Source organism: Gekko japonicus, unplaced genomic scaffold (genome assembly GCF_001447785.1).
Source record: "Gekko japonicus isolate JY-2015 unplaced genomic scaffold, Gekko_japonicus_V1.1 scaffold85, whole genome shotgun sequence".
Classification (NCBI taxonomy): domain Eukaryota; kingdom Metazoa; phylum Chordata; class Lepidosauria; order Squamata; family Gekkonidae; genus Gekko; species Gekko japonicus.
Window position 1 is genome coordinate 2,037,205 of NW_015167531.1, and position 14,826 is coordinate 2,052,030.

The window sequence follows — 14,826 nt, forward strand, 5'->3', positions numbered from 1 at the left end:
CTACTATGCCATTTATGAAGCACTGAACTATCTGTGAAGTTTTGAATTATTTGGGTAATTCCATATCAAGCACTCCTGTTTGTTGATACAGCAAAGAACAGCATCGGTTCTACAATAATCTTTGCAGTAATTTTTACAGCAATCTTCCTTATCAAATATTTTGACTTATTTCCTTGCCCAAGCCAATAGAAGTGAGGGGCTCCCTGGCTCCTTTCCCCAGATACATATATGACCCTTTATGACCCACACATGCCTTCTACCCCACTACCTCCTCAGTTTGAGAAAACTTCCAGTTCTCAACATTTTTGAAATAATTTGGTAAATTAAGTAATGTGATAGATGGATTCCCCCCCCCATCACAGAATTTGGGTTTCTTTGCTGTAGAATCAGAATGCTTTCATTCTAGCCATCTTGGCTGGTGGATTTTCAAACTCTGTCTTATCCCAAGGATGGAAAATTAACCTTGAGAAGGATGTTTTTTTTAGAGTGGTGGGAGGAGACTTGCTGTAAGCTCTGAATGCCTCTGCAGGGAAATGAGTTCTCTGGTAGCAACCAATGAGGATTGGCAATATTTGCATGTAGGGAGACTTCTTAAGGTTTAGGGAATGGAAATGGAACCCAGCCGAGGAACTGAGTTTGGGATAGTTCTAGGCAGCAACCTCGTTGTCCCAGGAAGCCGGGCATCTCTCACCATGGCCAAGGCCTTGATGCTCTTCCTATTCCTCACTTCTTTTTGGGGTAGGATAGAGACTTCATTGAAATACCTAATTAGCCAGCTTTCCTCATTTCTCCATTTTATGGCAACCCTGACGATCCTCTCAGTGTGATCCTTCCATTCCACTTAATTTGTGCTTCTGATTTTGTTTCCAGGTTGTCACAGCCAGTTTTCAATGACCCAGCCGCTCTCTCTGTTGGCTTCTGTTGGAGAGACTGTCAAGATCTCCTGTACATTAAGTGGTGAGGGCATAAGCAGCACATATACCTCCTGGTACCAACAGAAACCTGGCAGTGCTCCAGTGATGCTCATATATACGGATGATGACAGAGCCTCAGGCATCTCCGACCGATTCTCAGGTTTCCGTGATGACTCTGCCAATGCCGCTGTCTTGACCATCTCCCATGTCCAAGCAGGGGATGAGGCCAATTATCACTGTTTCTCTTATTACAACAGCAACAAGCTCACAATGATACAAACACTTGGGGAAGTGAGACAAAAACCTCCATGCAGCAGGTGTGCTTTTCATTGGTTGTGCTTGGCTGACGCACCAGCTGAGTCTCCTGTGACCAGTCTGGTGAACTAGATGTGATAGAAGCCAGTGTCACGTGTGAGTCTTGTGTCAGGCTTTGTGTCAGGCTGAGTGGAAGGAAAACAGAGTGAGGGTTTAAAAGCAGAAATGTCGGGGGGCGTTGAACCCACCTCTCTTCTGCAGCCTTTTCCTTTGCAACCCTGTCCCCACCTTCTTCTATTCCAGCAGTGCTTATGTACAGTCTCACAGTCCTCTTGAAATAGTGTGGGGAACGCTCACTACCCCCTACCTGGCCCAACTTCTGCACTTAAAACCACCTCTTCCCTTCATCCCTATTCAGATCTGCCTTAAAATGCAGCTCTGCCCCCAACATGTTCAGTGAGGCTCCATAGAGTTCTCTTTGGCTCAGTTCAGGCATCACAGAAAACCATAAATCCATGTAATACCTTTCATTAAGGCCAATCCCAAATGACCCCAATGAGTGAATGCGCTTGCATGTACTGAAGCTGTTCATGTGCTAGCAGATTCAGATAAAATGATTGCTTATGTCTACCGAGACAATCATGTGGAATGTCCTTTCATGGTACATGTGGTAGCAGTGCAAGAAGTGTACTAACCAAAAATGGCCATTGTGTGTAAACTTCCCATCACAACCACAGAGGTTTTGTATGCCTGACAGAGTGCATCCATGGCCGGGTGGTGTCACTGTCCCCCCGCAGCTATTGTTTTTTTTATTTATGGAAAGCCAGCATTTGCTTCTGTGTATTCTAAGTCTCATCTAGCATGGTTTAGAGAGGTAAGTGAAGAGCAGGAGGATGAAAGGACTTCAGGTGTGCCTCAGAGCAGGTGAGAGATGTGGTGGAGGACAGGACGGGGGAGGGGACAGCTGGCAGAAGAAGCCACAGATGTTTCATCTTCCCAGTCAGCAGCAGATCTGAAAGCACAGCCGGAACATCTTCAGCCTAGGAATGCCCATGGTGCTGGAGAAGACTCTTGAGAGTCCCTTGGACTGCAAGAAGATCAAATCAGTCAATCCTAAAAGAAATCAACCCTGACTGTTCCCTGGAAGGCCAGATAATGAAACTGAAGCTCAAATACTTTGGCCACCAAATGAGAAGGAAGCACTCACTGGAGAAGACCCTGATGCTGGGAAAGATCGAAGGTCAAAGAAGACGGGGACGGCAAAGGATGAGATGGTTAGAGAGTGTCATTGATGCAACGAACATGAAGTTGAGCAAACTTCAGAGGACGGCGGAAGACCGGAAGGCCTGGCGTGATCTGGTCCATGGGGTTGCGAAGAGTCGGACTCGACTGTGCGACTGAACAACAACAAAATGCCCATTCAGTGCTGGACCTTGTTTTATGTTGAATCTTTAAACCTTTAAGCCTATTTTTAATGTTGAAAACGAGAGGGACAGTAGGTAAAGGTGGCACGAGGTGTTTTGAACCCTGGAAGCTCTTATCCCTAATCCTGGCACTTTTAAATGATTTTAACATGGTGGCACTGTTCTCATGATGACCATGAGGTCACCTTCACATCTCATATGGCTCTAAGTTCAAACCAAGAACAAATTAGTTTCTGCCATTTTTGTGAATTTTCAAAGCTGGGGAGAAACAATTAAGACTTTCCAGAGGGATGTGTACATTTTTTGGTTTCTTGTTTCTGTTATTTTAATGCAAGATTTACATTGGTCAGGATGTAAGTAATGTGACTGAAAGAGCTGACACATGTTATTTGTAAGCAACAATTTCAGACTAAAAAAGGTGTTCTATCTGTTTGCCCATCACTATTTATTCTGCTCTTTCTCTAAGGAGAACAGAAGACAAATCATGAGGTTGGGTCCCACCAGCTTTTTCATACATTCTTCTGCCTCCTTCATCTTTTCATGACTTTGCTTGTGGAAAACCTTTGGCAATTATGTGAGAATAACTCACGGTGAACTCCCCAATTTTCACTCTGAAAAAAAAATAAGGGCGATGCTCAGTACAAAGCAAATGTGTCCTATGGTCATGGGTTCTACTGGAGTGGAGCATATTCCTTATGGGGAGAAGAAGCTCTAGCATAGGTCATGACCACAGAATGTATTTGCATGGGAGGAGGACCATTGTTCTGCTGTGGGGGATTTAAAGCAGGAGAGAGGGTTGTGATATTTGTCGTGATATTTGTGCTTTAGAAAGCCCTTTGGGGAACTCAGAATGGGTGGGACTCTGTTTTACCTGGCACTTTTCTGTTACTGCTCAGGTAAGGGGAATTTGCACACTCCTGTAGACCTAGTCTAAAGCGACTTGTACCACTTAGGAAAATAGGGGGTGATATTTGAAAGAAGGGAAGACGAAAGTCCCAGGGATGGATCCCATCAGTTCTTCCATTCAATGTGACCTTTGCCCACTGTTCTGCATCCCCCATCCTGCATGGCTTTTGTCCATGCAGGTCCCATGATCGCCGGCATAGCCTTCCTCCTCCTTTCATCTGTGGGAAAGCAGCTTCAGTTGTTCGCTTTTTTCTTTTTGTACAGGTGTCAGTTCACAGGCATCTTTGACTCAGCCTCCTTTCCAGTCTGCGTCCCCAGGACAAACGGATGAACTCTCCTGCACAGCCCATGGTAGTGTAGGCAGCACTCACTGGCTTCAGCAAAGACCTGGATGGGGCCCTCGCTTTGTGCTCACAGGTGCCAGCACTCGGGGAGAAGGGATCCCGGACCGGTTCACTGGTTCTAAGTCTGGGAACGTTCACTCTTTAGTCATTGCTAACCTCCAGGCTGAAGATGAGGCTGATTATTACTGTGTTGCTTGGGACAACAGTGGTAGCCAGTTCCACAGTGGTGAACTCTGATGGGGAACTGAGACAAAAAGCTTCCCTCTTCCTCCCCAGTGTGGACAATACAGAAGAATAAGAGAATTTCATTTGATCTGTGCCTGAAGATTAGTTGAACCATATTTACTCTTATGGGTTGGATCTAACCAGCGATTCAGCTGATAAACAGGGGTGTGTGTCTGTCTTTCTATTACTGCATGGCGGCCCGAATCATAAATGTAAAAATGTAAATGTAAGTATAAAAAAAAGGGTGTGTGCATGCATGTACTGAATCTGCAATACAAATATGTTTTCAGATTCAGAGAAAATGGTTGATCATGCATATCTAAATAATAATATGTAGTGTACTCTACTGGTACATGGGGTAAAAGTGCCAGACGTGCATCTCAAAAAAAGGGCAATTGTGTGTAAGCTTGCTATCAATAATTGAGGGTTTATGTATGCCAGACAGAGTACATCAGTTGCCATGAGGTGTCACTATTACCTCGCAACTATATTTTTTTAATTTAAGAAAAGTTAGCATTTGCTTCTGTGAGTTCTGAGTCTGATCTAGCATGTAGAGAGGCAGGCATAGAAAAGAACAATGAAAAGACTTCTGGTGTGCCTCAGAGCAGGTGAGAAATGGGGTGGAGGACAAGACTGTGGTGGGGTGGGGGAGCTGGCAGAAGAAGCCATGGGTGCCATCTTCCAAGCCAGCAGCACATTTGAAAGCATGGTTGGAACATTTGGGCTTCTGCCTAGTAACAGCTAGTGGATGCTGGACTTCGGTCTATGTTTAATCTTTTAAGGTTTAATCTGGTCACCTATAGGTTGGACTACTGTAACTCGCCCTATCCAGGGTTACCCTTGAGACTGACCTGGAATTTACAATTGGTCCAGAATGCAGCGGTGAGGGTCCTTACAGGTACCCCATCGACTGGTGCTTTGCTAGCTGCACTGGCTCCAGGTTGAATACTGGACCTGGTTCAAGGTATTGGTATTAACCTTCAAGGCCCTAAACAGCCTGGGATGAATGTATCTATGGGACCGCCTCTCCTGGTATGCCCCCCCCCCAAGAATGTCACACTCAGGAGAGAAGACCTTTCTAGTGATCCTTGGCCTGAAAAGCCTCCGGCTGCCCTCAACCAGAGCCAGGGCTTTTTTGATCCTGGGGCCGACCTGGTGGAACGCTATGCCAAATGAGATCCATGCTCTGTGGGACCTAATGCAGTTCCGCAGGGCCTGCAAGACAGAGATGTCCTGCCAGGCCTATGTTTGAGGACAGCAAGGTCTTTTAAATTGTTTAAATGGATTGTAATGTTGTGTAACTGGCGATGTTTCCCCCTGCTCCGAGCCCTGTTGCACAGGGGAGAGTGGGTTACGAGTAGAATTTAATAAATAAATAAATAAAAATTAAGGCTATATATAATATTTAATAATACTTCCAATGTGGGTTGGGAAGTTCAAAAATGTGCACCTTCCTGTCTACACCATGACCAAAGACACATTTCCAGAAAGAATCTATGAAAAATAGGGGTTTTTTTTGGGGGGGGGAGTGTTGGGAAGTAAAGGAAAGCCTGGAAAGTGAGTGATCACATGACAATGTTTATTTATTGATTTACTTTATTTATAGCCTATGTTTCCCCCCAAGTGCATTGATGGACCCTTTATGACCCATACATCCCTTCCTCTCCACTACCTCCTTTGCTTGGAAAGCCCCCAGTTCTCAGCAGTCTTGAAATAATTCAGGGGATTAAATAACATGTCCATGTTCCCAGAATTTTTATTTCTTTGTTCCAGATTCTGCATGCTTTAATTCTAATGAACGTGGCTGGTGGATTGTCAAACTCTGCCCTGCATTTATTTAAATGTTGTTTGTTTAAATGTTTTTAAATGTTTTAATAATGTTTTGAGCTTTAATGTGTTATATATGAATCTGGCATAGAGCCAGGCAGTGTGAGCCGGCCTGAGCCCGCTTGCGGGGAGGGCGGATTATAAATAAGGATTGTAAATATAATAAATAAATAAAATAAAAATGATTACAAGGATGCAAAATTAACTTTGATAAGGATGTTATTCAGCGTGGTGGGAGGAGATCTGAGATCTTCCCTTAATACTTCTGGAGAGAAATGAGTAATCTGGTAGCAACCAATGAGCTTTGACAATATTTGCATATACAGGGAGACTTCTCAAAGTTTAGGGAATTGAAATGGAACTCAGCCGAGGAACTGAGTTTGGGAGATCTCTGCCAGCAGCCTCTTTGCCAAGGAATCTCTTCTTGCTGAGAATCTCTCACCATGGTCATGACCTTGATGTTCTTCTTGTTTCTTACTTCTTTTTGGGGTAGGATAGAGACTTAAATAAAATACTTAACCAAGTATCATATCTTTTTTGCCCTTTTAATGGCAACACTGAGGATCCTCTTCCTGTGATCCTTCCATTCTGCTTAATGGCCTTTTCTGCATTTATATTTTGCCCTGCATTCAGAGCATACCGAGGAATTGTGTTCTACATCACATTCCATCTTCTCTCTCTATTTGCCCCGCAGGTAATTTTTTTCCTGCGTGTGTTCATCATGACTCCATCCCCAGAGTGGTTTCATCCCAGTTTTGCTCTGTGCTTTTTGAGACTTGTTTTGCGGTGGGTCTTTTGTCTGCGCCGGTTTCAGCATGCTCATGTAGAATCACCGAGAACCTCAGGCATCTCCGACGGAATTCTCAGGTTCTCTTGACAGCTCTGCCAGTGTCGCCATCTTACCCATCTCCAACATTCAAGTAGCTGATGAGACCGATTATTACTAATCATCTTATGACAGCAGCAATCAGTACACAACGATACAACCACACAGAGAAGTGGGACAAAAACCTCCACGCAGCAGGTGTTCTTTGCATGGGTTGTGCTTGGTTGATGCACTAGCTGAGTCTCCTGTGTCCAGACTGGTTAATTAGATGTGAGAAAGGATGGCACCACCATCCATGAATCTTGTATCAGGCTGAGTGTCATGCTGAAGGGATGTGAAACAGAGAAAGACTCTTAGAACAGTAGGAGTGTGTGTTTGGAGAGGGGTATGAACCCTCTTCCTACCTGTACCTTTTTCCTTTGCAACTCCATCCCCACCTGTTTTTATTCTTGCAGGGCTCATATAAAGTCCCACAGACCCTTTGAAACGAAACAGGGAACGTTCAGCACCCTCTACTGGCCCCAGCTTCCCCACTGAATGCCTTCATACCCATTCAGCTCTAACTTAAAACACAGGTCTGCTGCCATCATGGCCAGTGAGGCTCCAAGGATTCCTCTGGAACTTGAATATTTATATGGCCTCAGCTGAGACTGTGGCTCAGTTCAGGGCCAGTAAAATGGAGCTGTTCTGCCAGACCTTTGGCTGAGGTGGCGGGGGCCTCACTATATTTGGCCTCCCCGGCTCTAACCAGTCCCCCTCCAACTAGCCCACACTGTTTGTTACATCAGTTTTGTGTCATAGGCTGGGGGCTGGCCCAAGTATTACCTCGATGGCCCTTCCTGAGTTATTCTCGGTTCTATCCCTGAAGTCTGGGCGTTACCATCTTGCCATCATGTAGCTTTAGTTGGGTTTTTAAACTTGAATTTAAATGGTATAAACTGCTTTTATGTGTTTGTGATGCCTTGTGCCCCGCCCTGAGCCTGCTTGTGGGGGAAGGGTGGGATGAAAGTCTCATAAATAAATAAATAAATAAATAAAACAAAGCCATAAATAATATCCATGCAATAAATAATACCCATGCAATCCATGCACGTACCAAAGCTGAAATATATGGATGTTGGTAGATTCAGACAAAATGGTTGAACATTTATGTTGAGATGTGCAGGATGCTCTCTTGGTACTTGTGGCAGCAGTGCCAGAAATGTAGTGACACAAAAGGGCCATTGTACGTAAACTACTTATTGAAATCACCGAGGTTATGTATGCGTGATGCAGTGCATCAGTGGCCAGGAGGTGTCACTGTTGCTATAGCTTTTTATTTACGGAAGGTCAGCATTAGCTTCTGTAGATTCTGTGTCTGATGAGCATGGCTTAGAGAGGCAGGTGAAGAGAAGGATGATGAAAAGACTTCAGGTGTGCCTCAGAGCAGGTGAGAGATGGGGTGGAGGGCAGGACAGGGGGAGGAAGCATGCCAAAGAAGCCATAGACGCCTCATCTTCCAAGTCAGCGACACATTTGAAAGCACAGCAGGAACATGTGGTCTTCAGCCTACTGACCACTGGATGGTGCTGGACCTTTGTCTACGTTTAATCTTTAAAATGGTACAGCTATGTCTAATGTTTAAAAGGAGAGGGGCGGGAGGTTAAGACGGCGATAGGTGCTTTGTGCCCCGGAAGCTCTCATCGTTAAGAATGGCATTTTGAAATCACTTAAAAGGGTGGCACAGTCTTTGTTGTGGCCATGAGGACACTGTCAGGGTGTGTTTGGACCTGAGTTGAAACCCAGGGCAAATTCATTTCCGTCACCTGTGTGAATTCTCAAAGCTGGTGGGAAATAATGGAGACCTTCCTGCACCTTCCTGTCTGCACCATGGTTAAAGGCTGGGTACCATCTTTCCAGCAAGATTCCACCAAAGCAGGTTTGGGGAGAAATGCGGCGAGGTAGGGGAAAAGCTGGAAAGTGAATGATTGCAGGACAATGTTGTGTGGAACTTGAAGCTTGTGGTGGTGGTGGTGGTAGGGGGACACCAGGCAGTTGGAAACTGTGTTCAATGTCTGTATGGAAACAGCCTTTATTTTACAACAGATGTGGGGTGGGGAGGAAGGAGAACACAAGGGCAGGGAAGGGCTCCAGATATGCCACATGTCAGAAGAAGGAAAGGGGAGGATGACAGGGCCAGAAGAAGAGCAGCTGCCCGACTTATTTCCTCAGCTGAATAGGAGAGAAGCAATGCAAAGAGGCACCAAAAGAAACTTCATCCAAGGAAATCGGAGTGTCTCCCTGAGCTCCTTTCTCCAAATATGCATATGGACCCTTTATGACCTCATCATCCCTTCTACCCCACTACCTCCTCATTTTGGGAAAACTCCCAGTTCTCAGCATTCTTGAAATAATTGGGTAAATTAAATAATATCATGGATGGATTCCTCCCTGTTGCAGAATTTGGGCTTGTTTGCTGCAGAATCAAATGCTTTCATTCTAGCAATCTTAGCTGGAGGACTTTCAAACTCTGTCTTATCCAAAGGATGCAAAATTAACCTTGATAATGATTTTTTTTCAGAGCGGTGGGAGGCAACTTTCTGAATGCCTCTGCAAGGAAATGAGTTACCTGTTAGCAACCAATGAGGTTTGGTGATATTTGCATATAGAGAGACTTCTTAAAGTGTCGTGAATGGAAATGGAACTCAGCCAAGGAACTGAGGTTAGGATAGTTCTAGGCAGCAACCTCTTTGTCCCAGGAAGCTGGGAATCTCTCACCATGGCCAAGGCCTTGATGCTGTTCCTGTTCCTCACTTCTTTTTTGGGTAGGATGGAGACATAACTAAAATACTAATCTAAAGCTAATTAGCCAACTTTCCTCATTTTCTGTTTCTCCATTTTATGGCAACACTGACAATCCTCTCAGTGTGATCCTTCCATTCCACTTAATTTGTGCTTCTGATTTTGTTTCCAGGTTGTCATGCCCAGCTTACAATGATTCAGCCACCTTCTATGTCGGCTTCCATTGGAGAGACTGTCAAGATCTCCTGTACATTAAGTGGCACAGGCATCAGCAGCTCCTATACCTCCTGGTACCAACAGAAGCCTGGCAGTGCTCCAGTGATGCTCATATATAGAGATGACGACAGAGCCTCAGGCATCTCCGACCGATTCTCAGGTTCCCTCGACAGCTCTGCCAATACCGCCACCTTAACGATCTCCAATGTCCAAGCAGGGGATGAGGCCGATTATCACTGTTTGTATTATTACAGCAGCAGCAAGAACACAATGATGCAAACACATGGGGAAGTGAGACAAAAACCTCCATGCATCAGATGTGCTTTGCACTGGTTGTGCTTGGCTGACGCACCCGCTGAGTCTCCTGTGACCAGTCGGGTGAACTAGACGCGATAGAGGCCGGTGTCACCCATGAGTCTTGTATCAGGATTTGTCTCAGACTGAATGGATGGAAAACAGAGTGAAGGTTTGAGAGCAGAAATGCGGGGGGTGCTGTACCCAACTCTCCCCTGCAGCCTTTTCCTTTGCAACCCTGTCCCCACCTGCTTCTGTTCCAGCAATGCTTATGTACAGTCTCACAGTGCTCTTGAAATAGTATGGGGAATGTTCACTACCCTTGACCTGGCCCACACTTTTCCACTTAAAACCACACCTTCCCTTCACCCCTATTCAGCTCTGTCTTAAAGCGTAGCTCTGCTAGCAACATGCTCAGTGAGGCTTCAAGGAATTTTCTGGAACTTGAATATGTATATAGGTCCAGCTGAGACTTTGGCTCAGTTCAGACATCAAAGAAAACCATAAATCTACATAATACCCTTCATTAAAGCCCATCCCAAATGAACCCAAAGAGGATATGTGATTGCATGTACTGAAGCCGAAGTATACCTATGCTAGCAGATTCTGATAAAATGGTTCATTATGTATACGAAACATTCATGTGTAGTGTGCTTTCGTGTTACATGTGGTAGCAGTGCTGGTAGTGCAAGGACTAAACATGGCCATTGTGTGTAAACTTCCCATCAAAACCAGAGAGGTTTTGTACACCTGACAGAGAGCATCCATGGCCGGGTGGTGTAACAAAGTCTATGCTCTTTGTTACATTGATTTGTATCATAGGCTGGGGGCCCTTCCTGAGTTATTTCTCGATGGCCCTTCCTGAGTTATTCTCAGTTCTATCCCTGAGGTCTAGGCTTTAGCATCCCACCATTATGTAGGTTTAGTTGGGTTTTTAAACTTGAACTTAAATGACATAAGCTGCTTTTATGTGTTTGTGGTGCCTTGTACCCCGCCCTGAGCCTGCTTGCGGGGGAGGGTGGGATAAAATCTTCATAAATAAATAAAATAAAGCCATAAACTATATCCAGGTAATCCCCTTTATTAAGACCAACCCAAAAGGACACAAAACAGGGTACACACTTGCACTTACTAAAGTTGAAATATATGGGTGTTGCCAGATTCAGACAAAATGGTTGATCATTTATGTTGAGACAATCATGTGCAGGATGCTCCCTTGGTACTTGTGGTAGCAGTGCCAGAAATGCAGTGACACAAAAAGGCCATTGTACATAAACTTGTTATTGAAAACACAGAGGTAATGTATGCGTGATGCAGCGCATCAACGGCCAGGAGGTGTCACCGTTACTCTGCTGCTATAGGTTGTTTTTTACGGAAGGTCAACATTAACTTCTGTAGATTCTAAGTCTGATGAGCACGGCTTAGAGAGGCAGGCGAAGAGAAGGACAATGAAAAGACTTCAGGTGTGCCTCAGAGCAGGTGAGAGATGGGGTAGAGGACTGTACAGGGGAGGAAGCATGCCAAAGAAGCCAAAGGTGCCTCATCATCAAAGTCAGCAGCACATCTGAAAGGACAGCAAGATCATTTGGTCTTCAGCCTACTGACCACTGGTGGGTGCTGGACCTTTGTCTACATATAATCTCTAAAACGGTTCAGCTGTGCTTAATGTTTAAAAGGAGAGGGGCAGGAGGTAAAGGCAGCAAGAGGTGCTTTGTACCCTGGAAGCTCTCATCCTTAAGAACGGCATTTTTAAATCACTTGAAAGGGTGGTACAGTCGTCATTGTGGCCATGAGGACACTGTCAAGGTGCTTTTGGGGCTGAGTTGAAACCCAGGGCAAATTCATTCCCATCACCTGTGTGAATTCTCAAAGCTGGTGGGAAATAATGGAGACCTTTCTGCACCTTCCTGTCTGCACCATGGAAGAAGGCTGGGTACCATCTTTCCAACAAGATTCCACCAAAGCAGGTTTGGGGAGAAATGTGGTAAGGCAGGGGACAAGCTGGAAAGTGAATGATTGCAGGACAATGTTGTGTGGAATCTTGGGGGTGGGGGACACTGGGCAGTTTGGGAAACTGTGTTCAACGTCTGTATGGAAACAGCCTTTATTTTACAACAGATGTGGGGCGGGGAGGAAGGAGAAGACAGGGACGGGCTCCAGATATGCCACATGACAGAGGAAGGAAAGGGGAGGATGACAGGACCAGAAGAACAGCAGCTGCCTGACTTATTTCCTCAGCTGAACAGGGCCCTTTATGATCCCCCTCAGCCCTTCCACCCCACTACCTCCTCAGTTTGGGGAAACTCCCAGTTCTCAGCATTCTTGATCTAATTTGGTAAATTAAATATCCCCCCTGCCCCTGATCAGAGAATTTGAGCTTCTTTGCTGCAGAATCTTGGCTGGTGGACTTTCAAACTCTATCTTATCCCAAGGATGCAAAATTAACCTTGATAAAGATTTTTTTAGAGTGGTGGGAGGTGCCTTTCTGTAAGCTCTGAATGCCTCTGCAGGGAAATGAGTTACCTGGTAGCAACCAATGAGGTTTGGTAATATTTGCATGTAGGGAGACTTCTTAAGGTTTAGGGAATGGGAATGGAACCCAGTCGACGAACTGAATTTGGGACAGTTCTAGGCAGCAATCTCTTTGTCCCAAGAAACTGGGAATATCTCACCATGGCCAAGGCCTCGATGCTCATCCTGTTCCTCACTTCTTTTTGGGGTAGGATGGAGACTTCATTCAATTTCCTAATTAGCCAACTTTCCTCATTTTCTGCTTCTCCATTTTATGGCAACCTTGACAATCCTCTCAGTAAGTGTGATCCTTCCGTTCGACTTCATTTGGGCTTCTGATTTTGTTTTCAGGTTGTGATGCTGAGTTTACAATGACTCAGCCGCCCTCTGTGTCGACTTCCATTGGAGAGACTGTCAAAATCTCCTGTACATTAAGTGGAGAGCGCATAAGCAGCACCTATATCTCCTGGTACCAACAGAAGCCCGGCAGTACTCCAATGATGCTCATATATAGCAATGACAACAGAGCCTCAGGCATCTCCGACCGATTCTCCGGTTCTGTCGACAGCTCTGCCAATACCGCCACCTTAACCATCTCCAGTGCCCAAGAAGGCGATGAGGCCGATTATCACTGTTTCTCTTATTACAGCAGCAACAAGCGCACAATGATACAAACACATGGGGAAGTGAGACAAAATCCTCCACTCATGCGTGAGTCTTGTGTCAGGCTGAGTGGAAGGAAAACAGAGTGAGGGTTAAAGAGCAGAAATGTCGGGGTGGGGGTATGCTGGACCCACCTCTCTCCTGCACCCTTTTCCTTTGTAACCCTGTCCTCACCTACTTCTATTCCTGCAATGCTTATGTACAGTCTCACAGTCCTCTTAAAATGGTGTGGGGAACACTCACTACCCTTACCTGGCCCAACTTCTCCACTTAAAACTGCCCCTTCCCTTCATCCCTATTCAGCTCTGCCTTCAAATGCAGCTTTGGCACCAACATGTTCAGTGAGGCTCCAAAGTCTTCTCTGGAAAATGAATATTTCTATAGCCCCAAGCTGAGACTTTGGCTCAGTTCAGGCATCACACAAAACCATAAATCCAGAATATACCCTTCATTAAGGTCAATCCCAAATGACCCCAAAGGGGGTATGCACTTGCAGGTGCTGAAGCTGAAGTATACATATGCTAGCAGAGTGAGATAAAATTCTTGATTATGTAAACCAGAGGTCAATTCGGGGGGGATTGCGGGGGATCGCAGTTCCCCCGGGTGAGGTACGGGGGGCAGGGCACATGACGAAGCCCCGCCCCCCGCTTCCGGCCGCCCCGCTTCCGGCCCTCATTCAGCCAGGAGGAGGCAGGAGAAGAGGGAGGGTAAGTTGCTTCCTCCCCGCCTCTCCCCACCCCTGCCTGCCTGGGGCCAGGGAGGGCCTTGGCGGGGCTTCCTCGCACTCCCACCGGCCTTGCAGGTCCACCGCCAGGCCCCTGATGTCAGGGGGTGTGGCATATGCTAATGAGTTATGCTAATGAGTTCCCCTAGCTCTTTTTCTACGAAACGACCCCTGATGTAAACCAAAACAATCATATGTAGTATGCTTTAGTGGTACATGTGGTAGCAGTGCCAGATGTGTAATGATCAAAAATGGCAACTGTGTAAACTTGCCATGGAAACCACAGAGGTTTTGTATGCCTGACACAGTAATCAATGACCAGGTGGTGTCGCTCTCCCCCTGCAGCTCTTGCTTTTTATTTAAGGAAAGTCAGCATTTGCTTCTGTGGATTCTAAGTCTCATCTAGTGTGAAGAGAAGGAGGATGAAAAAACTTCAGGTGTGCTGCAGAACAGGTGAGAGATGTGGTGGAGGACCAGTGTAGCTATGGGACTGCCTCTCCTGGTATGGCCCCCCTCCACCACGGAGGGGAGAGAAGAGCTTATTGGTGCTCCCTGTCCCAAAAAGTCTCCGGCTGTCCTCAACCAGAGCCAAGGCTTTTTTGGCCCTGGTGCCAATCTGGTGGAATGCTATGCTGAATGAGATCCATGCCCCGTGGGACCTAATGCAGTTCTGCAGGGCCTGCAAGACAGAGATGTCCCGCCATGGGGAAGCGAGACAAAAACCTCCATGCAGCAGGTGTGCTGTGCTTTGGTTGTGCTTGGCTGATGCACCAGCTGAGTCTCCAGTGACCAGTCTGGTGAAGTCTATGTGATAGAAGCTGATGTCACTCGTGAGTCTTGTAACAGGCTGTGTGTCAGGCTGAATAGAGTGAGGGTTTAAAAGCAGATTTCTTTTTTTGGGGGGGGGAGTGCTGAA

General features: G+C 45.9%; 2 gene segments (V, D, J or C); both read left to right on the forward strand.

The window, feature by feature from the left end:
* Positions 1–605: 605 nt before the first annotated feature.
* Positions 606–10,105, forward strand: LOC107112292. The segment is given in 2 exon segments: positions 606–738; positions 9,675–10,105. Coding segments are annotated over 2 exon segments (564 nt in total).
* Positions 10,106–12,634: 2,529 nt separating this feature from the next.
* Positions 12,635–13,275, forward strand: LOC107112293. The segment is given in 2 exon segments: positions 12,635–12,731; positions 12,875–13,275. Coding segments are annotated over 2 exon segments (447 nt in total).
* The last annotated feature ends 1,551 nt before the right edge of the window (positions 13,276–14,826 follow it).